The sequence below is a fragment of the Apteryx mantelli genome, chromosome 1, assembly GCF_036417845.1.
Source record: "Apteryx mantelli isolate bAptMan1 chromosome 1, bAptMan1.hap1, whole genome shotgun sequence".
NCBI lineage: Eukaryota > Metazoa > Chordata > Aves > Apterygiformes > Apterygidae > Apteryx > Apteryx mantelli.
The window spans coordinates 214,918,746-214,945,480 of NC_089978.1; the positions used below are offsets into that span (position 1 = coordinate 214,918,746).

The 26,735-nt window shown below is 48.4% G+C and overlaps 1 protein-coding gene across 1 annotated transcript in view; it reads left to right on the top strand.

The window, feature by feature from the left end:
* Positions 1 to 810: 810 nt before the first annotated feature.
* Positions 811 to 26,735, top strand: part of FRMD4A (FERM domain containing 4A) — a 153,417-nt gene continuing 127,492 nt past the window's right edge. Inside the window, exons 1-2 of the mRNA XM_067317001.1 lie at positions 811 to 928; positions 17,601 to 17,666. Of these exons, the coding sequence (XP_067173102.1) occupies positions 17,601 to 17,666 (66 nt within the window). The 5' untranslated portion in view covers positions 811 to 928. The remainder of the gene's footprint in view (positions 929 to 17,600; positions 17,667 to 26,735) is intronic.

Genomic DNA, 26,735 nt, shown 5'->3' on the forward strand with positions numbered 1-26,735 from the left:
TCTCCCACTGGTCCGGGCACCTTTGTACCAGCACAAGCATCTTCCCCCTTGGGGGGTGGCTGCTGCACCCCTCTCCCTGCCCAGATGAAGTCCTGCAAACCGGGGGCACCGGGGGGGGGGGGGGGGAAATGCCTGGAAAGGGCAGATGCTCCCCCCCATGCTCCCGGGCTGCAGCCTGGCAGGGCTGGTGCTGCCTCCCACAGGGTCTTTGCTGCCCTCCTCTTCCTCCACACCCAGGGATGCTCGGTTCCCTCTTCGGGAGCCACGCCAGGGCACAGCCAGCCGGGAAGGCGGTGAGAGCTGGGCACATCCCTGCAGTTTCGCCCCTCTCCCGCTGGCCAGCGTTGTTATTTCAAGGTGTGCGTGCATGGGGCTGGAGGGAGGGATGCCCCCCCTCCATCCCTCCGTCCTTCCATCCCTCCATCCTCCTCCCAGAGGCGGCGAGGGGGAGCCCAGATGTCGGCAGGCCGAGCCAGGTTCATGCGTTTCACATGACCCAGCGCCGGCTGCCGCTCGCTGCCCTCCTCCCTCCTCCCTCCTTCCTCCTCCTCCTCCTCCTCCTCCTCCTCCTCCCTCCCGGCTCCAGCCTCTCAGCTCGGCGGCGCGGTCCTGGCTGCACGGGAGCCGGGAGCCGGGGAAGGCAGGAAGGGGAAGGAGGGCTGCGGCACCCCGGCTCGGCCGCCCGCCGGCGCGCGGGGCGAGCGGCGGTCCCCGGCGCCCCCCGCGACCCCCGCCGAGGCCGGCGAGCCCCGGGCGGGAGGCACATGCCGAGGGAGGCCGCGGAAGGGGCCGCTGCCCAGCGAAGCCCCGCCGAGGCGGCGCGGGCCATGGATGCGGTGCGGTAGAGGCGAGGCCTGCGCCAGCCGGAGGCAGCGGGATGCTCTTGGGCGGCGCGCGGAGCTGAGGGGCCGCCGAGGGACGGGAGAAGGTAACGGGGGTCTTTGTGCGCGGCGGGGCAGCCGGACGGGCCGTGCGGGCCGGGGGCTGCCCGAGCCCGCCGGCGAGGAGCCAGCCGCAGTGTGCAAGTTGCTCCACGCCCCCTCCCTCCATTTATCTCACGCGGAGAGAAATGCGGGCAGCCGCTTCCTCCCGCCTTGATTTTCTCGCCCTTTCGAAAAAATCTGAATTCGGTGGGCGAGTGAAAGAGAGGAGCTCGCCGGCTGATTTTTGGCCCCAGGGGGGTGGAGAGGGTGCTGGGGAGCAGGGCTGCCGGGGCGATTTCCCCCCCCAGATCGGGATGCTCGTCCCCACCGGCTGTAAGATGGACTGTTCCTTGCCTTTCCAAATGGCTGCAGCAAGTTTAATGCAGAGCTGGGGGGGCTTCGGAAGGCGTAAAGCCCCCCGGGCTATTTTCCCTTGCCTTTATGCACCTTTTCCTAAATCAGGGCAGAAAAGTTGCTCCGGATCCGGGTCTAGGAAAGACAAATGAATAGCTCCGTTGCTGTGCCTCTATGGGGGTGCCCGCACGCCTTGCAGGCAGGCTGGCGCAAGGAGCGTTTCCCGGCTGCATTGTTAGCTTGCTCGCTGCTGGGGAGGGCATGCGAAAAGTTGTTTCAAGCTTCGAGGTAAAATTTCCAGGAGAGACAATTGTTTCTAATAATAGCGCTGGCAGCGGTTTAGCAATGCACACGCAGACTCGCGAGCGATCTAGCAAATCTCCTCTCCCAGACGAGCCAGATCGTGGAGAAAGCTGAACTGCCAGCTTTTTGGTTGGGCTTGGGATTTTAAACTGCCGTCCTGAACAAAACACCGGGGCGGCTCAGCCTTTTCCGCGGGGAAGGGGGTGTGGTGCCTCTGTCCGCGTGTTGCACTTCGCCCGCACCGCCGAGCTGGGCTTTCCCGGCCTCGGGTCTCCAACGCTGCTCAGCCCCGCAGCAACTGGGTGCTGGGTGCCCCAGACTCTTGCTCCCACCAGACGGATCCCTGTGGGATCCAACGAGCCTCTCACCCTGTCCATGCATGGTCATCACCAGGTTGGTCATCCCTGCCATTTTCCCTGCCTGGAACTGCCAAAGAGATCCTGACGGTGCTAAAACTCGCAGATTGATGCCCTTGCTCCTTGCGGCGATGGCAGAGGGCCCACAAGCGACATTGGAGTCATTTGTGGGGGTTGTCCTTTCCGAATCACGCCAGCTCTGTTTCTGTATGCATCTGCACTAATTTTAAAATTGCAAAGGCTGCTGGGCCAAGGAAGTCTTTGAAGTTGGGTTTTGCACGTCACCCTTCAGTGGGCTACAGCGCTGTGTCCTCTGCAAACGGGCTGCAGCGGCGGCGGCTCCCGTGCTCGGCGCCGTTTTTCCAGGGCTGCAAGTGATGGGTGCCAGGCGGGGACTCGGCACGTGCCGCTGGAGGAAGAGCTGCTCGTGGTGCTGTTTCTGCCACTGCCGGCACATGGGGGTTGTGTAAGAGCGACCCACGTGGAGGGTGCCGCAGCGGGAGTCATGGGTACCTAAGCAGACATTGCTTTTTTCATTTGGGGGGGCAGGAATCAGTGCTGGTCATCCCTTGCTCTGCAAGGAGCCCTTGTCACTTCCCGCAGCGGAGATAAGTGCTTCAGTGGGGCACAGGAGATGATAGACTTCTGCAAGTGTAAAATATACCTTTGGTTTTTAGGCAAGTTTATGGCTTGGGGGCTTTCTTTAGGCACCTGTGCTATAAAGTATGTGCTTCCTGCCATTATTTGGGCATAGATAAACTAGTGAGCCACTCATAGCCCACTGGGGCCAACATACCCCCATTTCTCCTAGTAGATGGTTTCTGGCGGTTCTTTCTCTGTGTATCTGAATTGATTATTGCATGAAAGGTGCAAGTCACCCATGGTCACAGTGCCGAGTCATTCAGGGCAATATGGCAATGCAGCTTCACTTGCTGCAGAGAAGGTTTTCCCCAGAAACCACCTGCGACTGTTCAGCAAAGAGCTTCAGTTGATGGGCTGGATGTTGTGAGAAGGGCCATAAGCCTGGGAAAGGCTTCCCAAGTCATGGAGTCTGGTCTCATGCTACCACAGGCGGTTGCAATCATACAAATCCCCTTTGTTGCTCTTGTTGCTTACTGTTTCAGTAACAGCAGAAAGTCTGAACATGGCTTAACGGACAGAAAAGGCAAGGTAAAACTGCATGGTATGAGTTAGAGAAAAAATAAAAGCTTTATCAGGCAGGATCTGAAAGGGGCCGGGGAGTCACTGAAGCCCTAGGGGCCAAATCTGGCAGGACTGCGAAGGAGGAGGAAGGGTCGTGGATTATGGGAGATGTGAAACACACAGGGAAGATATAAAATCGATCCAATATGAACAAGATTTGGGGCTAGGGCTTGGCAGTGTTCCCTGAAGATGTGGTAAGGCACTGCGTGACCCACTTCTCACAAGCAAAGCATAGGCTGGATCACTGGGATAAGCAAAGGCAGACGTACAGCCCCGCTCAGACTTATTTCTCAGGGACTATCAGTATCATCAGGCTTCCACATGAAACAACAGAGGCTTGAGCTGGGCAACTTTCCTGTTTCTCCAAGCTGCACCCAAAATCTCCATCTAGCTGGAAGCCATCACCCAAATGCCCCACCTCTTGGGGAGCTGGTGGGAGGTAGTGCTCCGGGGTGAGTCATAGGAGCAGGTGAGAGCTCCAAACCCCAGTTTGCCCCAGCCTCTGTTAGGCAATATGGTTCCTTAAATCAGCAGTGGGTTGCTTAACATGGCTTTGGGGACCACTGCAGCTGATAACATCCCTTGATATTTCTCGTTATCCCAGACTTTTAACAACTTAATCCTCAACCTTTCAGTCTCTCCCATTTCATAGAAAGCCACAAATGATCTCCTGTGACTGCACAAAGAGTTTGAGTCCCTGTCTTCTGCTCTGGACATGAATCCCATTAAGGACCAAAAATGACTTTTAGTGGTTTTTCTCTCTGATCTGATATTGAGAAGAGGCTTCAGCAGGGAGTTTGATCAGCTCTGAGCTTCTGGGAGCACTTTTATGTTGATGAATCGCAAACACTTGGGTTCTGATCCTGCCTCCCTCTTTTCCAAGTCACCTTTGCATTCCACCTATTCATGGGTCAAAAGGAGCCTGAAGGTTTATTCTTTGCCTACATCTGGCTCCAATAGGCTGCCTGTCAAAATAAGTACAAGAAGAGCATGTTGTACCTTCCCCTTCCCAGTGCGTCCCAGCTCTGCAGCTGTGTTATATCCCTCTGCAGCCCTGTGCACTGTGCTAGGTACTCTTACCCTGGGTGCTTCTCCATGGGGTGGGAGCTCAGTCTCAAAGCACAAAGGAGACCCTAGGAGTAGGACAGTCCAAATTCCAGTGCAGACAACAATGCTTTTCTTGCTTACAGTTTCCTCTGGCTTTCTTTTCTATCAGATACTGCTTCCTTCTCCTCTTGTCCTGAGCTGTTGTGTGATGTTTCCACATGGTATTAAACAGTTGCTATGTCCCATCCTAAAGAAAACATCAGTAGTGGATAGCAAAATGTCCTTTTCATCTTCTCTCTGCATTGGTGAGATGTGGTGTGACTTAGTTTAGCAATCCTCAGAAAAGTCCTTGAAGCCACAAAAAGGGAGATCAGTTGTTCCTTTTTACTTAAATTCACTGTGAAACAGTCTACTGAAAAACTTCTAGAAAGCTGCAAACCAAAAGGAGGTTGACACGCACTGTTCTGAACCATCTTGGCCTACAGAAGTCCTTTGTAAGTACAGTTCCACATGTAATATGTAACATTTTGACAATGGCTGTGGTGCTTGCCAATCTGCAAGGCTTAGATTCTGTGTTTAGATTTTTTCTTCTTAGAAGTCCCCAGTTCTCCCAATCAAAATAAATCCAATCTTGTTTGGGTTTCCTGACCGCTTGGCTTCTACCGTGGCTGCAGCCATACCACACACACTGCCACACTGCTGGCATCCCGTCCCTCCGAGCTGAAATATTTCGCACCAGCTCCCGCCAGGAACTGCTTAGCAGATAGCGGAGCAGCAATAGACCTGACCCCCCTGCTTTCAGAGCGCGTTTATGTAGGACAAGCCAGCTATGGAAAACTGCTGAATCAAGCGAGCAGCCCTAAAGTCAGCACAAATCTGAAGCTGAAACTTTGCTCCTGTCCTAGAGAGGGGAATGTGGCTTGAGCTCTTTGCGTGTTTAAAATTCTATTTTGTCCTTGCTCTGTACATCTCCTAGATGTCTCCCATTACCGTTTTGCAAAGGTGATCGTCATCACAACATGTGGCTGCCATGCATGTGCTTGTGTACCGCCAGAGAGACTGGAAGCCGTCATTTCCCAGTGAAATGTGCACTCAAGAAGACATGGATGGTTTAGGGGACTTGTAATCAGATACAGAGCCTGTTTTGTGCACAGGCACAAGCCACCGCATTGAAGTCCGCTGGAAAATAAACAAACTGGCAAGGCTTCTTCCACAGCCTCTTGCAGTGCTGAACTTGTTTGAAGACCAGAAAGGCGTTAAAAAGCGCTGTCTGAAGTGGTTTGTGCTCCTTGGGAAGCTTTGCAGCCTGGAGGGGCTGGTGACACAGCCATCGAAGGGTATGAGTAGCAATGGGTGGTGGGGAAGGAGATGTGTACCCCACTGAGAGTAGGGAGAGCTGGCGGCAGTCGGTGTGCATGTGGGAGGCACCGAGCCCGCGTTACCTCTCTGATGCACAACACAAGATGCTTCCTGAAATGGTCTTTAAGTGCCTATAGAGATTCTGTGGGGAATTTTAAAATGTAGTTACTGGGCTCTGGCCTCTCTTTCTCTGTCCCCTCTCATGGACACAGTCTGTCGCTGATGTGGTAGAAGGCTGTTCCAAAATAGGTTTTGAGTCCTTGGGAATGAAGGGCTCCAGGAACGCCAGGTTACCAAACCCAGCCGCTGAGGTTACAGGCATTGGGTCAGGTTGTTCCTTTTCACTTCCCATCCTTACTTCTACTGCATTGATTCAGCACAGCATTGAAGAGCTGCTGTGTTTTCCTCCAGGAGTGAGCATCCTTCCCTGAGCTCAGGTAGAACAGTTTATCCCAATTCCCTGTTTGCTGAGGTTACAGGCTGTCCATGTTTGTTATTTTCTGAAGTACTTTGATGCAGAGAGGAGTTTTAACTTTTGCCCTGTGTCCCTGGAGTCTTTCTGCTGTAAAAGGCAAAGTACTTCCAGTATGGGCAATGCAAAAATCATGGCGCTACTCAGAAGATGAATGGAAGTATAAAAATGCAGACTGTGAGCCCAAGAGGTAGTTTCCCCTGCTTGATCCCATAGCAGGGCTAGTCTTGGCTCTGGTCCCTGTGCCTCACCAGACACACAGGTGCTCAGCATTGGTAGATATCAGGACATGGGAAAGGCAGGTATGACACCATCCGGGGGTGTTGCATGCACGCAGATCCCAAGCCCGTGGGAGATGTCCCTGTCTTTGAGCCGTGGCTCTGCTCCATCCCAGCTTGGCTCTGCCCTGCGGTACCTCAGCTCAGCATGGGATTCATCCCTGAACAAAACGAGGAGAAATGGTCAAGCCAGACTTTCGCAGCCAGGGCTTGCATCTAAAAATACCTGCATTTCTGAGGATGAATCAGCTGCTTCTGATCTGAATGTAGTCTCCATATCATCTTGTCCGTCCCGTGAAACCCCATCATGGGGACGGCGGCCACCCAACACCAACTCCATCAGTTGCTGTCATTCATGCACAGCCACCAGCAGTTGCCCAGCTGCAACCTGGGCACTAGCCGAAGACCTGGCTCTGAACATGAGATGTATGTCAAAGTCACTGACTAGCAACAGCTGGAAACAGCCCAGTGAAATATTTTTCCCCTGGAAGAAAATCAGTTCTTACAGTGTTATATGAAAAGAAAAAAAAAGGGGGGGGGGTGGTATTTGCATATACAGATTCTGGGAAAAACGTAGAAGAAGACAGAATCTAAGAAACATTCTAATTTTTTTTCATGTTCAGAGTGACTTTTCCAAGTGTGTTTTCTGTTGTGTATCATATATAACACTGTTCAATGCAATCTATTGACCCATTCAGTTAAGAATATGTGAGTGATGCACAGCCCAATGACTCGGCTCAATTGATCAAGGCGATCACAGCTCACATCTCTGCTTCTTAGTGATACAGTAGATACAATAGACTCAATGAGCACTAAAAGGATACTTTGAGACTTAAATCTTAATTTGTCCTTTAAAAATAATTCACATATACTACTGCTTCCACTGCCTTGGGTCACTTTGGTCATTTTCCTATGAACCTACATTGATTTTTTTTTTCTCCAGCAAACCATACTAGTTTCAGTAGCAAATAAATCATCCTGTTCTCTCCTATAACTAAACCAAACCTCCTGCAAATGTTTTCCCAGAAGGCTTGGATCTTCTCATGTAATTACCACCCTGTCTGCATGCACAAAGGAATGATATCTGGAACAGTTCGTTGAAAATATGCCATGTTTGAAGTGTGAAAGTGTACAAAAAATACATTTTTATGTATACTTACAAGAAATTAAAAGTCAGATGTAGGAGAGAGTAACAGACATTCTAACATCTTTGGAAAAGATAAATAAATACTATGTACTTTAGTGCCACATGGTCCTTATCATGATGATGACTCACGGTGCTAGCTGCAGTACATAGTAGGGATTGAACCAGAAGGTGACCAGGAGTCCCCACAGAGAGGCTGAAGCAACTTATCCAAGGTTGCACAGTCCATTATGATTAAAGGAGACCCTTGGCAGATAGTTTAGATCCTTTTGCCTTAGACCACACTATGTCTTTTGCACATAGAAAGCAGAGTGAATATGGAACTCTTTCCAAGGGATGTGAGACCTCTCCCAAACTGCAGTTTTGTTGAAAACACCATTATGCTCAAAAGTTGATGAAGCACCTGTCCCAGGACCGTATTACTTTTCCTTGTGCAAATATACAAGAGATTCTTCATCCCCTTGCCTCTCAGTATCCCATTTTATTACTGCTGTGGATATTTATTCCTCTGGACCATATTAGGGACTTGTAAGCCAAACAACGGATCACAGTCCTCATATATACTGTGCAAACATGGAATGAAACAACAGTCCTTGCCTTAAAGGGCTTACGAGCTAGAGGATAAGTTTTCCCTGGGGAAAAAAAAAAGTCACAAAAGAAAGTTGTTCTTCACAAAGATTAGCTGGCCTGAGTTAGCTCAGGAGTTCACATGCAAGGCAAGTTATCTTGGGATATAACCTGGAAGCTTGCAGCAAAGGAGATTCAGCACACGGCGCCTCAAGATGCTCCTCAAGGCTTGATGCAAACAGCTCGGCATCCTCGCCGTAAGGAGTCGCAAGCGGCTGAGCAGCAGGCGGGAGAGGGGCAGCAGCTCTCCCTGTTACTGGCACGTGCAGTCAGCTCCCGGCAGGAGCTGATCTATTAGCTCTATTAGGCGGCACAGGCGAGTCCCACGGGAGAGGACGGAAAGCCTGTCACTTGGCTCATTTGAAACTCGTCTGTGTAAAAGCGCTGGCCAAACGTGCTGCCGGGAACAGCCCTGAGCAGCTGGGCCGCCCCGATCAAGCCATTATTTATTTATTAGTTATTCCACGCATGGCACTTACCCATCGCTAGGCACAGGCAGCACACGGCAAGTGCAGACGGGCTGTAGGAGCAACACGCACTTCCCAAGCCAAACCGGAGCCGGGAGCTGTAGGATCCCGCTTTGAAGCAAGGTTTTGAGAGCTCCGGCACATTCTTAACCTGAAAGGCTGGACTGAAGCTGGCGTTTAACCACCTGCCTAACTGACCTGCTGAGTCAAGTTTTATCAAGACAGGAGTGGCACAGTTTTCCCAAGTGCAGATCTGCAAGACTTAGATCTGTGGCCAGTGAATCTTCTAGAGTAAAAAACCACGTCATATTGAAAACTGTGTCACCTCCTTGGGGTCAGTCTCAGCTCAAGAGTGCAGAGGATGCTATGACCAAATGTCTTAAAGCTGCTAGACTCTCTCCACTCCTGCTTTACAAATAGTGGGTGATACTGCTTGGAAGCAGATATGTTTTTAAACTGTTTTTTTTCTAGCCAAGAAAGGGAATGGAAAGAGCTATGTGGGAGAAAAAGTCAAACATATCAAGAATCAAAAGTATGCGTTGGGAATGCCCTCTTCTTCTGTATCAACATCAAAAGGAAGAAAGGGTCCAAGATGTTCTGGTTTCCTTTGTATTTGAAAAGATTTAGATCTGTATTATTTTTAAGAAAGAAAACAATACGTGACATAAAACAACACGACCTTGCTTCTAGTGAGGAAACCAGCCTGTCCAGGAAAGAACTTTCTTATCTCAGGATATTACTGAAATTAGGCCTCTGAGGCCAGCCGTTCTTGAAGCAATGATTTAGAAGTCTTTTGGGTAATGCCATGGTTGGTTTAAAATGTGGCGTTGGAATTAGATTTAATTCTAGCTACATGGCTCAAGTACCAAGTGTTTTGAGGTTAAGATGTGGTGTTCTCAGCTTTAAAGTTCACCTGAGAGTTATTGCTTGATGTTGTAAATGGACTTACAGATCGTAGGAGACGGTTTTTCATTTCAGCTCTGATACAGTAAGCCACTTTAAATGCTTGCTTATGTCACACTGAAATAAAAGGGATTTATGTACATGGTTATGTGCTTTGCTGAATCAGAGCATTTTTGCTGATTGCTGTTTACAGAAAGCATGAGAAATAACCTGTGCAGATGTTTCTGGGTGATTTGGGAGCCTGAGTAAGGCTGGAAAATGTTGCTTTTAGCCTTCAGGAAGCGAAGATGCCTTCAGCAGGCCAGGAATTCTTTTGTCAACTCTCAAGACAAAACAGGGAAATTGCCAGGTCACCCAGCATTTAGCTCTCCTTAACTTTTATCAAATCATTCCTCTGTCTGCATTCACACAATGGTGAGGCCGCGTCTTTCACAGAGTGCTTCCGCCTTGGCTGACATGAAGTCAGGCGATACGCGCACACGACACAGATCTTTTCCTCTTGCGAAGTCTGCCCCACTGCATCCGCTTCATTTCTCGAGGAGGACTCTTGCTTTCTAAGTATTTAAGCGGTTTTCTCCTCTCTTTCCGGCAGCAATTGCTTGCAGAAACAACTGCAACGCCTTCTGCTGCCCCTTTGCAACGCGTCCTTTTGTGCAGATTCCCCGTGCGCCAGGTCCCATCGAGCACCATCAAGCTCCTCAAAAGGGACAGCAGCACTCCCTTCCTGCAGGACAGCAGAGCTGTGTATGTAACTGTGGTTTCAGCAGTTTCATCTCCTTTCCCTACTCTGTGGGGTAAGGACATTGATTTTTCAAGGGCTGGGATAAGGAGGCTCACAGGGGAAGCCAAAGGCCTTGCATGTGACATGTTTGACCAGCCCTGCAAAGCCTGTGGGAGATGCTACATAATCTTCAGCATATTTTTTCTGGCCCTTCCTCCCATTATTTACAGTGCATGTATTTCAGAGCTTCAGAGCACTCCTCTAACATGGAAAGCCATGCTGCATTAGAACTTGGTATCCAGCTATCAGCTATTGCCCTGCTACTTCTCTTCGCATCTCCCCTATCCACATTTGCAAGATCTATGCTGAGCCCATGCTTTTGTCTCCAAAGTACAAGTTGCCACCAAGCTCCCTTCTCAAGAAGGATGCTCCTATTTCTTTGGAAATGTAACACATCATTTCTCCTCCAGAAGTCCTGCTGGAAGATGGCAGATGCCTGAGTATATGGCCAGGAGCTCCTTCCTAGGGAAAAGCCAGCTGGCTTACAACTAACCTCTCCCACTCCACAGCACCAAATAGCCTTTCCAATGCAAAATCATTTCATACACAAATATAAATGGTAGAAGTGTTGTGCATTGTGTTCCTATGCGTTGCAGTGACAAATATTTGCACTTTTGTACTATCTTATTTCAGAAAGTTCAGACCATGTTATGTGCTGTGCCCCTAACCTTTGCAAATAAGACAGGCAGTATAGACCTGTGCTTCCTATATTGCCCTGAGCCTTATACCAAATTAAAATAATTTTCCTCCCTCTTGAAAAGAATTACAAACCAAACTTTCCAGTATTGTTTCAGAAAAGACTCATTCACGTAAAAGGCAAAAATGAGGACCACATTCAAACAACATAGATCATGCTGCAATCCCTCAGCCTCATGTCCCTCATGACTGTTTCCCCATCCTCAGAGGCTCAGGTGGAAGTTAGCCTGTTCAATTTGGTCCTTTCTGGCAAAGAGGGAAAGCAGTGGAAATGTCTGAGCCCGGGGCTTTGAGCCTGGAAAGCAAGCAAGCATGAGCAGTGCTTTAAACTATGCCGAAGCACATGCCAGAATAGGGATTGCAGCATGGTGCACAGGCCCCATATCTGGGAAGGATGAATCATATTTGCACCAACCGTCATCTCATTCTCTTTCTTCAGGGCTTGTTTCCACTGAGTCACGAACAAAGGATTTCAAAAATAATTAAGCCACTGGGGACAGTGTCCACTGGGCAGAGCCTGGCCAGCTTCCTGGCCATCTGGGTGAAGGATACGCTCCTTCTTCCCACTAAGAGCAGTGCTAGCTCTGGCAATGTCCCCTCTGCGTGCTGCTGGCCCCAGATACCATGCAGGTCTCAGCCACTTGAGTCAACTCTTTGGGCACTGTCTGCAGAGTCATCCTCTTCCTCACCACAGCCACTGTCAATTTTATTAGGTGCTGATCAAAACCAGCTACCGGGGAAGATGCTCTATGAATACACAGAATGAAAAAGAAAAATTGTCCTGTCCTCCGAGATCTTAGTGTGTGAGTGTAAGACAAGAGGTGCCAGGTGGATACGAGCAAGCAAAGATACAGGACCGGTCACTGTGACAGACAGCCATTTGCAAGGCTGGCCTCAATTCAGCAAAGCCAAGCGCTGTTTCATGCACAAAATAAACAGAGGCACACCACTTTTTTCCTCTGTCTCCTTACAAGTTTAAGAGTTGCCAGGACAAGAAGTCGGTAAAAGCGGTCAAGTGGGAGCAGCATGTTTAATCTAATAGTTTATTTTAATCAGAGGACTGTCATCTTTCTCTGCGTCCTTTCAGTGGGTCTGTCCAAAGAGCAGGCAAAATGGCACAGATTTTTGTGTATTCAGTACAGTAATTGCCTCCTATATATGCAGCAAGTATTTAGGAAATATTCTCCCTCCAATTATAATTTCTGATCTGAGTCATGGAAGAGTACACTGTATCCTCTTCATTTCTGCAGTCACTGGCTAATGAAACATGCCATGGATATTTATAGAACTGCCATTGTAAATAGCATTTGCGTTTGGTGCCTTTGAGTTATTTAGTATGACGGTGCTTTCACCAGGAGGATTTTTTTCATTTTTGAAAGGGAAAGGTTCCCTTTGGAGCCATTTCTTCCTGTCATCTTTGCTGTTTGCGTTGGATGTAACAGCCCTGTGGACAGTTAGTGATAATTCAGTGGCAAAATGACTTGCATCCAGGGATTAGCTGAGCGGGGTGTGGATTTTTGGGCTGTGTCACAGACAGTTTGTAGGATGCTCCTAGCCAGTGTTTGGAGTTATGACAAAGATAAATAGAGAGGAAGGGCATCGCCAGAACGGTTCATGTAAGACTGCAAAACAACTGTCAGTCTGTCTTTCCTAGGAAACCCTTTATGTAAATATCTGCATAGGAGCCTCCAATTGAGATTTAAATCTGATGCTTATGACACAGGTAACTAGAACATGCTTTCTTTGTACAAAACAGCTAAGATCCAGAAGAGGCAGCGAGTACCCACAAGAGATACTTCCTTTCTGTAGCAGTCCTATATTCAGAATGAACAAGTGTATAGCACGGCCTGTGCTGCCACTGATGGATCTCAAAGCATTTTGCAAAGGAGGTCAGCATCATTTTTGCCTATATTCTAGGTGCAGAAACCAAGGTGCAGAGAAAGAGAGCGTGCTTTGTGTACGATCACCCTCCAGTCCAGGCCTCCTGAACACTAATCCCGTACCTCATCCACAAAAACACATTGCTTCAGCTCTACACATGCCTTATAAATACCATCTGTGTTTGTGTATTGGAGATATATTATCCCTAGTCTTTACATACCCATGCACATAAATGACATGACTTTTTAAAAGCAGTCACGTTCAGTTTTTCAAGCACTCTGGGGTCATGTTGCATGTGTAGGCACTAAAATAAGTGGCAGATTTTCAGAAGAATGTGACTGAACTGTTTTGAAAAAATCTGTTATGTATTTTGGTGCATAATTTCCATCTGAGTTTGTGATAAGTCTGGCCCATGAAGTGCATGTGGCCCATATTCACACATGAAATAGCAGTGCTCTACCATATGGATGAACTGCTAGCACTAACAAATTTGTAACACCGTCCCACCTCTTCACAGTTCATGAGAAGCATCAATAATTTGGGGATAAACAGAGTTGTTGTGGATGCAGCATCCTGGCTCCTGTATGGAGGGTGCTCCTGGTCCGAGCACTAAAGCCCGGCTTCAGACATGAGACAATCAAGCAGCATGAGATGAGCAAGCAGCAGATATGACTGTGGAGCTCATTTAGGAATTTTATCCCCTAACTTTAAATGTCTAAAAGTTAAGTGGTGCAAAGTTAGATTCCCGTGGCAGTCAATGGAAAGAAATAGGCATGTCTGCTGGGAGAGAAACTCCATTTAGGATGCCCGGGATGAATTGTCTGTCCAGGGTGCATCTCTCTACTTTGATCATCAAGGGGGTCTAGACGGTTAGGTTAAATTAGACATCTGACTTTTTACTTTCTGGAGTTAGGGTAGCTGAATCTTGCCCTCCAGAGAGAATCTGAGTGTCCTGTGTTGATACAAGAAGCCACTGTCACTCACTGAGCTCACAGTGAAGCCCAGGAACTCAAGTGATCAGTAGCAAACTCCTACACTGCCCTTCCATATCAAGTGTCCTTGTCTTCTGTTAACAGCTCTGCACATCGCTTCTTATCTCTTTGCTTGGACGATGATTTTCCATGGCGAAAGGAAGGCCGTGACTTTGTGACTCTTAGCTTTCAGTTCCCTCATGTCCTTCTGTGTGCAAGAACCTCAGGAGCTGAAGAACCTCATTTTATTCTTTGTAGACTTCCTCCATCTAAAATCCGGTTCTTCTGAGTTTTTGTTTAATGACCTCCTGCTCCCACAGTCACATCTGTAGGTCTTTGGTATTGATTTCACTTTTCCGATAACACAGGGGTTCCTTGACTTGTCCACCAAGAGCCTGCCACAGCCTCCTCACAGTGCAGCAGATGACAGTGCAGAATATCGGATTTGCAAAGTGCCGGAAGCAGCATCTTTCATGGAGACAGACTGTGCTAAATCAGTTCCTTCTCACTGTGCCTTGAAACGTTCCTGTTTCTTGCTCTGACAAACTAGCTGAGTTTGTATTACTCTGATGACAGAAAAAAGCACATAGTGTGGGCTCCAGACACCTGGTGGAATAATAAACCAGAAGGGAGGGAGGGAAGAACCATCATGTTTTAGCTTACATCAAGTAGAAAGTCTGTTTTTTATTTTCTTCTTTTTTCTTTTCTTTTCTTCTTTTCTTTTCTTTTTTCTTTTCTTTTCTTTTCTTTTCTTTTCTTTTCTTTTCTTTTCTTTTCTTTTCTTTTCTTTTTCTGGAAAGCATCTTTTATTTCAAAGGGAAGTGAAAAGCACCATGGCTGGACATCCTGTCTCTAAAAGGAAATGCTATAGCAGATTTCCAACGACGTATATTATGGCTCCTCTCAGCTTCAAGGTGACAGCACAGACAAAACTTGGAGTGTCCTATTCCACAGCCACAGGCTCACCTTTGGTCTGTGTTGGTCCCTGGGGCTGGGATTGGTTGGTCTCGGGGGTCTCGATCCCCCTGCCAGGAGCATCGGGCTGTACAGTGGTGACACAGCCTCTCCTCTCTCTCAATAACGCTTCACTTTATTCTGATGCTTCATGTTACCAGCTATTTACATTTGGGATTTCTTTAGGAAGCCAAGGCACTAAGAGGATATGAAACTATGGGTTGGAGAACTATGGAGAGCTAGAGAAGTTCCACATGGAAAGCAAGCCCTTTCCTGCAACATTAAAGCAGAAAGCCAAACATTTCATAAAGTTTTCCTCTCCCCCTTTTTGCTTTTTGTTTTCTCATTTCCACTTTGTTGTAACCGATCAAGTATAACATGATGAAGCAGGAAAGCTGGACTGTGTTGCTGTCTCTGCCATCACATGTTACTTCTGTGATCAAGTCACTGCTTTATTTCCTGCCTTGGATATACTCATAATAAAATCAGAATATCAATGTGCATTCACCATCTTTGGGATGCTGCAGATATCTGACAGTAAGAGGCCTACAGAGATGCAGAAACAGAGCCTATCAACTGAGTTTTCACCTCCCATTTTAGCCATGGCACTGTTCAGTGTGGCGTTCAAGGACAGCCCTGCATAGAAAATTTAATGGTTTTCTCTTATTCTGAGAAGGGCAAAATATTGCAATTCCTTTCTGTCAAGGCCTCAGATGGCAAGTCTCTTGCATATCTTTACAACCGAGCTGAAAGCCATTTCATACAAACAGAGTTCATAGAGAAAATCTCACTCACCAAGTAATACACCTTATGAGAAGCAATATTTTGTACAATATAACTTACCAGAGGAACCTCTTGTAAGAAGACAATTTATTGCCATGGCAGTAACTGGTTGACATTTATGAGAAGTCTTGTTTTACAAGGCTTTCCTTTGGCTTGAATGCCAGCGTTCCAGTTGTGCTTACAGAAAATGAAAAGGAAACTGATATTATTTAGTATACATGATATTCCAGAGACATTCCGGTGTAAGTAACCATGTGGGTACAGGCTGCTTGGACCGCATGGGCTTGTATGTGGCCAGGACTGTAAATCTGAGGCAGGTTGCTGCTTGAAAGGAAAAGCTGGTTTTCACTGAAGTTGCCTCATAATAAACTCTCTGTCTCGCAAGACCAGCTGGAGGCTCCTTAGTGTTGCTGGCACAACTGAATTTTACTAGGGGGAAGAAGCAGGGGCCAGAGCAAGGCTAGGTCTGTCCCAGAAAGAGGGATGTGGGACAGAGCTGGTGATGGCTGGGGCGAGGATGATGCTGCTGGGGACCTGACCCGGCTGTGTCCCACAGCAGCAATGGCCAAGCACCAGCTGGGACTTCCAGAGGTCTCGCACAGGCCAAGTGGTGGGAGGTGGGAGGACAATCACTCGTCCTCAACAATGGTCTCCTTCGCCTGTGCCCATAACTGCTCCTGGACTGGAACGTGTTGGGCACTGTCAAACTGCAGGAGCATGTGATTTTTAACCCTCAGGACTCGAGTCTGGAAGCAGAGCTATCCTCAGTTAACCGTCTGAGCCCAAGTATCCCAGCTCCCAGTAAGGCAGCTTTGGATCTGAGAGCCAGCTCAGATGTCACCAGTGGAGAGCAGTGATCGGTGCAGGCAGAAAGGCCCCATGCACTGCGACTATAGACTATATCCACCCCGGCAGGCTCACGAGGAGCCTCTGTTTTGTTTTGGCAGTACTTTAGGACTTGTCTTGGCAAGAAATGTCATTGCATTGAGCAGAAGATCAGTGTAACACTCTGGAACGTACCTTGGCCGGAGGGTGGAGCGTTCCCTGGAGCTGCCCGTCAGGTCAGAGCCGCCAGCACCACTGGGGGCTTGGCGTGCATGATGGCACGGGGAGGACAGGCAGCTGGTGGGTTGCCTTCATGCTGCCTAAGGCTGTCTCATGCTGAGGAAGAGATTTCCAAGAGCAAAAGAGGTTTGAGAGGTACATATCCCATTAGCAGACAGTGGGATTGCTGTCTTTCTTAGGATTGTGTGTGTGCGTGCTGAGGGGCTTTGCTGAGCTGGAGTTACAACTAACTTATGGTGCTCTGTGCAAGAAAAGAGTCAGCAAAGGTCTTGACTGACTGTAGAGGAGTTTCTTCAGGTCACAGCTCATGGTATTTCTTTCCATCCCAATCTACAGGACCTTGGAAGAAATAGTCTTCTATACAGAAAAGTTTTATTGGTAGTACTGTACCTGTTAACACTTGAAATAAACTATACCAGTATGGAAGCACACCTTTGGACCAAGATAATAATATCATGAGTAACTCCTGTGGTGCACCTCAAGTAGGACGGCTCTCTGGTGTGGACAAGCCACAGTGAGTAAGGCCCAAATGAGTATAACTCCAAGGAGAGCACTGCTAGCATTGTGCCAGGGAGGAACCTTGTTTGCAGCCTTTGAGTTATCTCAGAGATGTCTGAATCATTGCTATCGAGTGTTGAGTTTTCTGGAAACTTGTCTGGATGTTTCCTCTGCTGGCCCAGGCAGCTGTGAAGTCGGAGGCTGTGGTATGAAATGTCAGGGCCTCTGCACTGTGAACCGTCTCCCTGGCCCCATTTTTCACACTGCAACGACCTCCTTCCCGCAGCTGAGTCCAAGCAGACACCACACGCTGCTCTGTGACAGCTACTGGGGGTGGTTTTTCTTTTTCTCCTTCCAGCCTTTTCTTTTCCTGATGCCAAGGAAGAGGGGGAAAAAAACAAGCTGAAAACAACAGAGTGACCGAAAGCTTTCAGCTTGCACTGGGGAGCCGTGCCGTGCGCTCGCTGCATGCTCACCCTGCTCATGAAGCGGGTGAAGTGACTGTCCTGAAGCACATGTCTCTTCTCTCTTGCAGATGACGGAGGGCCGCAGATGCCAAGTGCACCTCCTCGATGACAGGAAGCTGGAGCTTCTCGTTCAGGTAGGAAACGCGCGTTCGGCAATGAGATGGCTTGCTACAACTGCGGATGCTGGGGGGAGAAAAGGGTTTTCAGCAAGTTTGGGCAGCAACGTTGCGCTATGGTTGCATGCAGAGCTCAGGGGAAGCAGGAGTGCAGAGGGGGGAGGATCTGCAAGGACGGATCTGCAGGGAGGACTGGGGGCTAATTTGTGCCATGGTTTGGCCTTACACTGTGCTAACACAGTCCCAGGCACAAGGGAGATGCAAAGGCAGCTTGGGTCACTTGTGACAACGCTACCTTATTACTTGGCTATTTTCTGAGACGTTAATTGCCAGCACAGAGAACCGTGTCTCCCCAAAATGCCTCTAACCCATGATTTCATCTGCTCATACACTGCTTTTTACTTGCCACTTGAAATTGCTGGCGCGTGACGTGGGGCAGCTGCCCTGGTTGTCGCTGGAGGTAGCAGGGCCCCCCACCGCGGTGCATCCTCGCCAGGAAAGGCCTGCAGATGGTGGTGGAAAGGGCAGGCAAACACAAACATACATTAAAATAAGTTTTTGCTCCAGCTTCCTTTTTATTCATTAAAAAAAAAGGGGGGAAATTGGGAAAAGTTTGAATTGATGCTGGCAGTGTAATGATGGGGCTCATGGAAGCTGTCCTCTGCTGAGCCTTTCTGACAATTTTGGCTCTTCTCTCAGAGATCACCAAGGGGTTAATAGCAAGAATTAGAAGAATGTCTTTTCTTTTACAAATGCTGCTGGGCCTGGCCGCAGGCAGCACAAGAAACAGGAAATGAAACTTCCCATCGCACTTGAATTACCAGCCGCTGGCCGATAAACTTGGGGCAGGCAGGATCTTACTCCAGCAAACACCGAAACCTGAATGGGGATTTCTGAAGGCAACTTGAATCACAGGAAATGCATTTCAGCACTGCTTTCTGGAAAGTTGCTTAAAAAACGCCATTAGCAAAATGTTAACGGATAACATTTTTTCAAGTACTTAGTCACCGAGCGGGCTAAGTCCCTCAGCTTTCAGAAACATTCAGCATACGCTTGCTCTGTACAGTCAGGGATTGCCTGAATAGCTGTGAAGAAGCTAGGCCAGGGCTAGAAGGAGAATAGCAAAATCCGTATGACTAATTCATTTAAGCGAAGCACCGCACCAACGCTGTGGTATCTCTGCAAGGCTGGGACCCCTGCACAGGCCAGTGCCTGGCACTGCAAGGTTTAGCAGATCGCTTGGGGAAGGTCAGGACCAGTTGCGTGTTGCATCTGTGGGCATGTCCTTAAACACCAACCGTCTTAATCAGAAGGGTTCAAGACTTGGATTCCTATTTCACATAAATGCTGTTGAAATTTTTACTAGTTCAATGAAAATGAGTTGGTCGTTGGAAAATAGCTCTAATAAGATATTGTTTATAATAATCACAGTTTAAAATATACTGCTGGAAATCTATTTGAGCTGACAATCTGACCAGTCTGCTTATTTTGGGTTTTTACTGATAACATTTTTGTTACAAGCAAGCTCATAAAAGAAAGCACAGTGAATCTCACAGTTGAGAAGACTGGTTTTGAAAGCTCTGTACCCATTTCTGAAGCTATTACATGAGTGAGCAGAAACAACATCATGCGATTTTTTTAAGTGTTTGATCACACCTTCAATGGGAATTTCCAGTGATCAATATAGGAAGCAAATTGCTCTGTAAATCACACTAACTAGTTTGCAAGTGACCCATAGCTGAATTTTATTTATACAATAAATCGTTTCACTGTTTTCAAATAACATGTGAATGGGGGAAAGCCAGAAGGTGATTGTGAAAAATTCATGCCCATAAAAAGCAGTAACCTTTGCTACATACAGGTTGACCCAGCTCTTTGAACAGCACTGTGCCTGCATATACACAGGATTGTCCACTGAGGGATCTCAGCTGCTTTTCTGGTTAAATGAGGCTCTTCAAGGTTATTCAGCAGATTGTATTCACAGAGATAGTAAATAGATCGCTTTTGGGTGGAGCAAATGACAGAGGAAGAGGATGTTTGGATTCAAATTGTGCCTGCGCTACTGATCTTTGCGAATGTGGGTGAAACACTTCGGGTCACTAGGTCTCGGCTGGTGTGCCTATAAAGCACAGACAAAGCCACCAGCTTCATGGTGGCCTTACGGCTGCCTCTCAGAGGGCAGAAGAGTGCTGCCGCTCCTCGCGTGAGCGGTGCTTGCCCCAGGGAGGCCCCTGAGCAACTAGAATCCCTCCAGGAGCAGCAACGTGCACTTGGCCAGGGCAAAGCCCACCAGCTAGCCCTTATTGTTTGGGCTTGTGCTGAGATTCGAGATAAAAGTTGCTTTGTAAGTTCTAAGTAGCATTATTTTTATTATTACCTTATCTCATAGCTGAACTGAATCAGAAGCTGTAAATAAAATGTTCATCCAATCCGGAGCTTCTGGCTGTGACTTCAAAGCTGTGTTTATCTGTGGATATCTTGCCATGAGCTGAAACTGAGGGCTGATTTGCTTAACGTTATATGCCTTGAAAGAGAGTCTTCCATAGCTGTGTTGGTCCTTAGCAAATAGATCTGCGTTGGCTTGAATTGCTCGTGAGCAAGGCTCCCAAATTCTCATGTGAAATTTGTCCCTTCCCACCAGCCTTGACCTTTCCTGGAAGCTTCTCCATAGCAAAGTTCACACTCCTATGGCAAATTTAAAAGTGACTCACAGAGCAGTACTGATTAGTAGTAGAACTACTTACTTACTTACTACTAAGTAGTTCTTATTTTTAGTAATAGTAATTATTAAAGTTCTACTACTACTTATTAGCAGTAGAACTGATTACTCTCCCATGAATGAGGCCAAAATAATATTATAACCCGGATCTGGTTTTACGCAGCCTTGCAGCACTTGCGTGTGTGCGTGTACCAAGTGCCTGGGCTGGAGAAGGGTTAGGGATCCTGCTGCTTGAATGGGAGGTGTCTGTATGTTGCTGTGGAGAAAAAGGAGAAGAAGCTGGGTCAGCTGGGACTAGGGAGATGTATGCAGCTTCCTTGGCATGGGTGCAGGAGGGATCTTGGAGCATCTTGAAACTGCTTAGGTCAGTGACTCAGGGGAGAGAAGATGTATTCCTCTCCTGCTGCCTCAAGTGCTGCTGGGCAGAAACAGATGCATCTGAGAACAATCAGGGTATTTGCAAAGAGCAGCGTATTAAACAAAATGTACTCCCTTTCTGTGTGTGAATTAGCTGTGATCAGACTCGGGGGCTTATGAATATGTTTGAAACGTATCAATTTATGGTTAATGAGGACCATACCGCAGTCTGCAGGGGGATGGCAAGTGGTAAGTGTGCTCCTGTGGTTGCTTGGAGGAGTCAGCCTTGGCTCTGTGCGACAGCTCGTCCAAAAAATATTGAAATGTTTCGGCACCACAGATTTTCTCTTGAAACTACAAAGACTTCTCAGGCTGGCCACACAGATATCTCCAGTGGGACCCCTCATGCACATATGTTTTGTTTTCATTACTGATCCCCAAAAGTGAGATTCTGGCTCAAAGACAGCATTTATAACCCTTTCTGTGAACGCTGGCTTGCTTCAGTCTTGGCACATAACACGAGGGCTTGGAGTTACCACCATGGTGTGAGTGCTCCTGTTTTCAGTCAGTCGAATGATCTCGACTAAAGTCTTCTTTTCCCGAGTTGAGCAGCTGCAGAGTGGTACAGCAGCAGCAAAAAAAAAAGCAAAAACACAGGCTTTGTGGATAAAAGAAAGCTCACCCCAATGTGTTTTGTCGGATAAATACTGAAATTTAGAAAGTCTAATCATAAACTAGACAGAGTATGATCATATGGAAATCTCTTCCTGAGGGTGTGAAACTCAAAGCCTATTTGACTTGGGATTATGAAGAGGAGTTGCATTTGGGATGTGTTTCGTTTGATAAATGCCTGTTGATGGTCTGTTGTGTGTGGCAAGTTTACATAGGGGGGTTTTTTTGACAGCATTTTCTTTCTGAGAAGCAGCAGAGCCCGGCTCCTTGGATCTTCTTACACCCTGTTTTTTTTCCCATTTCTGTTTCTGTTTGATGTGTGTTTAGTTTCTAATGCAAGTTTTTTAGGAAAGTGTTTGGCTTTATCCAGTTAATCCTTTTCAGTGAGCAAGTCCCCTTTTCCTGCTTCTGGAAAATGGATTTGTTCACATTCCCCCGTCTCAGACTTGCTATCTGTTATATTATTTCCGTGTGGCTGTGTATCATTTGTCCGTTGCACATGAAAGGTTTGCGTTGCCTTATTTGAGAGTTTTACGTAATTGGCAATTCGTTCCTTTTCATGTTGGGTTTTATAAACATCACTTTTTATGTGCTGGTTGAATCACGTGGCCTGGCTCGCTCCCGTCCTTGCTTCTGTGCGGGCTGCCTGCGCCTGTTATCTGACGGCAGCTCCAAAAACTGTCATCTGAAAGTGTTAAGCCTCCTCATTTTTTCTCTCTGGAAGAGTTATTACAGAAAAAGAGCTCGTCTGAGGCCCATAGCAGAGCTCTGTGTGGGGTCTGGAGGGCTCTGAAATTTTGCCTGTAGGAAATAGTGGGCTTTTTGTTTCTAACCTTCCCCCTAAAGTGTGCTGGGCCTGTGTTTGGAGGAGATAGGCAGGGTCAGGCTGCCTTGGGGCAGCTGGATGGGTGACCAAGAGCAGCTGGTGCTCAACGGCGTGGGGTCAGCGCTGCAGTCGTCCTTCAGTGTTTGGGCGGTTAGTCCATGTGGATGTCCATCCTACCACTTTTTAACTAACTCTTGCTGCCCAAATAGCTCAGAGTAAATGAATATGCTCACAGCATTTCTATCTCCCGGCTGCAATGGAGGCACATCCAAAAACATGTTAACACTGGTATGTGTACGAGCACTGCCAAAATTAATGAGATGTGCAAAACATCCTTGTCCAACCTTTTCGCCTTGCACAGTGACTCTGCCCAAGCTGTTTAGGAGTCTTTTGGGGGCCAGGACGTGTCTCTGCCGTGCCTAGCATGCCTTGTCCTCTTGTCAGCGGGAATGGCTCCCAGCCAGACTGGGAGATGCTGGGAGCTGGGAGCCAACGCCGGGTGTATGCTGAGGCGCCTCATGGGCTGGTGACTCACTGCGGGGACGGCTGTCACCAGCTCAGCCGTCCCAGTGGAGATGCGCTCAGAGCACACGGTTGTCCCTTGCACCACCAGGCTCGGCCTCTCTAGGGCCAGGCTGAGGCACAGTGGTTACTGCCCTGGGCCAGGAGATACGATATCTTTTGGGAGCAATAATTTGCTCAATTGTTACCACTAGTAATGGTAAGAGGGGAAAATTAAATGTTCCCCCCTCTTCAAAAGATGCTGTTACAGTTTTTGTAATCTTTTCAGTATTGTTCATGGACAGGAAATCTCAATCAGCTGGGATTCACCTGTGTTTTGCTGTCCTACTTCTGTGTTCGAATACTCAGGGCAGTTACCAGGGCTGGCACAATGAAAATATTGCAAGTTTCCCTTTAGCCTTTTCTTGGTACTGAGGAGGGCACCTGCCTGCCCTTGGGGAGAATCTGATTTTGGACAGAGGTTTTGTGTGAGAACCACAGCAATACACCCCAGCCTCAAAGCATGACAAAACAAGCCCCAAGCTGGACTGAATCACTTCTGGGAAGTGACGGGGATCGCAGAAAAGTGGGTGCCAGCCCTGCACCCTGCCTCCTCCCCTGCTGAAAGTGGGTGCGGAGTGCCACGTCACGGTCAGGATGGGGCTGTGGGACCTGGTGGCTCTTTAAAAGGACCAGCTCCCAGACCGATGCAGAAACACAGCCGCGCTGCCCTGACCGTAAATGGAGACGTTTGGGTGTCAGCAGCCATCCCGGCGATGTGAAAGATCATCACGGTTCCCTGCAGCATTTGCAGGCTTAGCTCCAAAAGTGCTTTTAACCATCGCTGCGGAGGGAAGCAGCGCCCAGGAGCTGGGCTGGAAGTGAGGAGGCAGGCGGGGGCGAGAAGGTGAGTGCTGCCCTGCCGGCTCCACGGCCAGCAAAGTCCTGCCGTGGGGCTGGGACAACCGGGATGGGGCTTGCTCTGGTGCTGCAGGGAGCAAGCACAGAGCTGCTTCTGATTCATGGAGAAGAACCAGCAGCTCTGTGCTTGCTCCCTGGTTCTTCTCTGTGAATCAGAAGCGGCTCTGCCGGGGACACGCTGATGGGTTAACACTGGGGTAACACGTAAGGAATATGTCTCGAGTGCCCAGATGTCTGAGATTGCTCTCCCCACAGGAAGAGCCTGCCCTGGGGGTTGCTGATAAAACTCCGTACACCCGTCACAGGAACGGTGCAGTGGATATATTGCTGGGGCTGCTCATAGGGCTTGCCTTGGAGAGCATGAGGAGCTGAGATCCTGTCTGCATCCCCTCTTCCCACCCAGCCTCTGTGCACCCCCAAAGGAGCAGCCTTAGGAAGCCAAGGAAGCGATCCCTCTTCTTAACACAAGGACTCACCGTTGGCTTCATAGGTATCCTCCAAGTGGCTTTCTATTTATGTGTTGGTCTGTCACCCCTCCCCAAAGAAAAGTGTCCTTCCCCTAGAATAGACAAATATTTGGAGACCAGACTGACCTAAAGTGGAGTTTTCTGCTAGGAAACCCCTTGCACTGAGAAAATGTGCAAAATTTGGATTTAGGTCATAATTCAAAATAGAACAGAGCTGAAAGAGTGTTTGGATCTAAATGCTGGAAAAGAGGCTTTATTTTCCCTAACTACAACACTAAGTCTCCTGACTTCAGAAACAAATCCTGATTTACCATAGTGAGAGTAAGACTGTAGTCCAGCTCAGGAAGTATTTGGAAAATTGCAAAGTAGATTTCTGAGCGCCTTTGGCATTAAAAATTACTGAGATCAACAGCTTTGGATTGAGCTGGGAATCTTAGAAGGATCCTGCCAAGCAGTGTCTCAAGTAGGATTTACATCACCGGAACGAACCATACGATTCCCCCTCAGCAGCCTGTCACTCCTGATAGATTAACTGTGCTCAGCTCTCTCTCTTCTGGGGAAAAGACTCCTTCCTGACCTTTTACTAATTCGCTTGTCTCCATTTGAGAGTTTTGATTGTCTCTAGTGTAGTGAGCATGACTGTAAATGGGGTAAATGTACTGCTGGGTTTGGTTGCTGCACGGTGGGAAGTGATGGATATTGCTTGGATATGGGAGCCTGGCCGGCACTGCAGTTCAGCGCTCTCGCTGAGCGGCCAGTGAGCTACGAGTTAAGAGCTTTTCTGCTGAAAAGCTGGCTGTTTACCTGAAAATAGTGTGTTAGGAAAATATGTTTAGCAGTGCTCTGAGGGATACATGGTGCTGGGAACATTGTTGGCTTTCCTGATCAGCACGCCTCCCATAGACACAGTCTCTGTACGATACCTAGATGTTGCCTTAGACCAGATGAATGGATAAATGAAAAATGGACTAGGAGAGCCAGGTCTGTTCCCAGACCCTGTCCTTTAGCCTGTAAGCTGTGACTGTATCAAGCTGCTCCACTGACCCTTGATAAACATCCTCAGAAGGCATCCACCACTGCCATCCACGGCTTACTGAATGTCCGGAGGGCGCAGCGGCAATGCCTGGGAGGCTCAAGGAGATGCTTGATGGCTGATAGAAACATACAGGAGAATCTAAATGTGTGGAACAAGAGCTGCAGACCACCAGCAAACTGAAGGCAGATAAAAAAATTTCCTTGGATATTAATCCACATAGGTTTGCAGCTTCAGAGTTCAGCTTTGGGCTTAGGCTCACACGAACCAAAAAGCCAACAGAAGTTAAGCCTGGAGAGGAGAGTGCTTGCTGGGAAAAGCAAAAGGAAGAGCACAAGGACAGAAAAGAAAGAAATTCTGCGTGCAGGGTTGGGGAGCAAACGGTTTAGTTTAAGACCTAAGAGGAATTGCAAGCAGGGTGATGTGTGTGCACCAAGAGGTGGCTAGACAGACCAATTCAAGGGGAAAGGATTGATTATGAGGGCAAAAGTGAAAGGCTTCATGGTCAGGCTGGGAGGTGAGATGAGCACCTCAAAGGGAAATCCTGAGCAGGGCCCAGAAACTGTGGGTGGACAGATCTTTGCGGTGCAGAACAGCTTAGCACCAGCAAGGCAGGTGAAATGGTGATAGCTCACAGTGGCTGGTCCGAGACCAGCCCCCAGAAGTGCTTCAGCACCGTGGTGGGGCTCCAGCACTGTGGTGGGGCTCCAGGCTCCCACAAGCTCTCAGGATGGTCACCACCTTCCCTGGGGATGGAAATGGCCCCTGTGCTACAGGCAGCACAGAAAGGACTGCCCTGCTGGAGGAGCCCTAAGGACAGAGACAGATGGGGAGGCAATGGGGAGCAAGTGGGCAGTCACGCTAGTTTTTGAGGTTCACCATGAGCAGGATTTGAAAAGGGGCTGCAAAGTGGGGTGCAAAGCACCAAGGCACTGATCAACAGTGATCCCAAATGGACAGGGCACATGGAGACCCTCCAAAGAGAGCCACAGAGAGGATCCGTGCGTGTGGCTGAGGTCATTCTGGTCGAGCAGCTCGAAAGAAACCTAGCCTGCGTATAGGTCAAGGCAAGACTAGAAATTAATGAAACCCAGCAGGGATAGCTCAATTCCTCCAGATTTGTTGCTCAGCCGCCTGCAGGTAGGCATAGGTTTGGGAGGAGAATTAGCAGAAGATGGGACAAGTGGAGGCAGGGGGCAATAGCCGTTAGGAGCAACGTGACCTTGGAGAAGGAGTCAGATGGTTTATAACTGACCTTGCGGCAGAGGGAAGGGTATGGCAGAGAGGGACTTCTGTATCTTTGGGAGGTTAACCAGGGGGGATCACACTTTCCTGTCATGGCAACGCCGTGCATCCCCCGCTTTCCAAACTGCACGCTGCTTTTTGAACAGAGTGGAGATCAGGTTTTGTCCTTGTCCTTTCATGCTATAAGACCCCTGCAAGTGAGCGCTGCATGTCTGTCAGATGTCGCGTTAAGAACCTGAGAGAATAAACCCCCGAGGTAACTGCTCGGGGCCTCCTAAGAATAAACAGGGAATGACAATCATGCTCTTCCATGGAGTGAAATGAGAGGGTGATTTCCAAGGTCCTG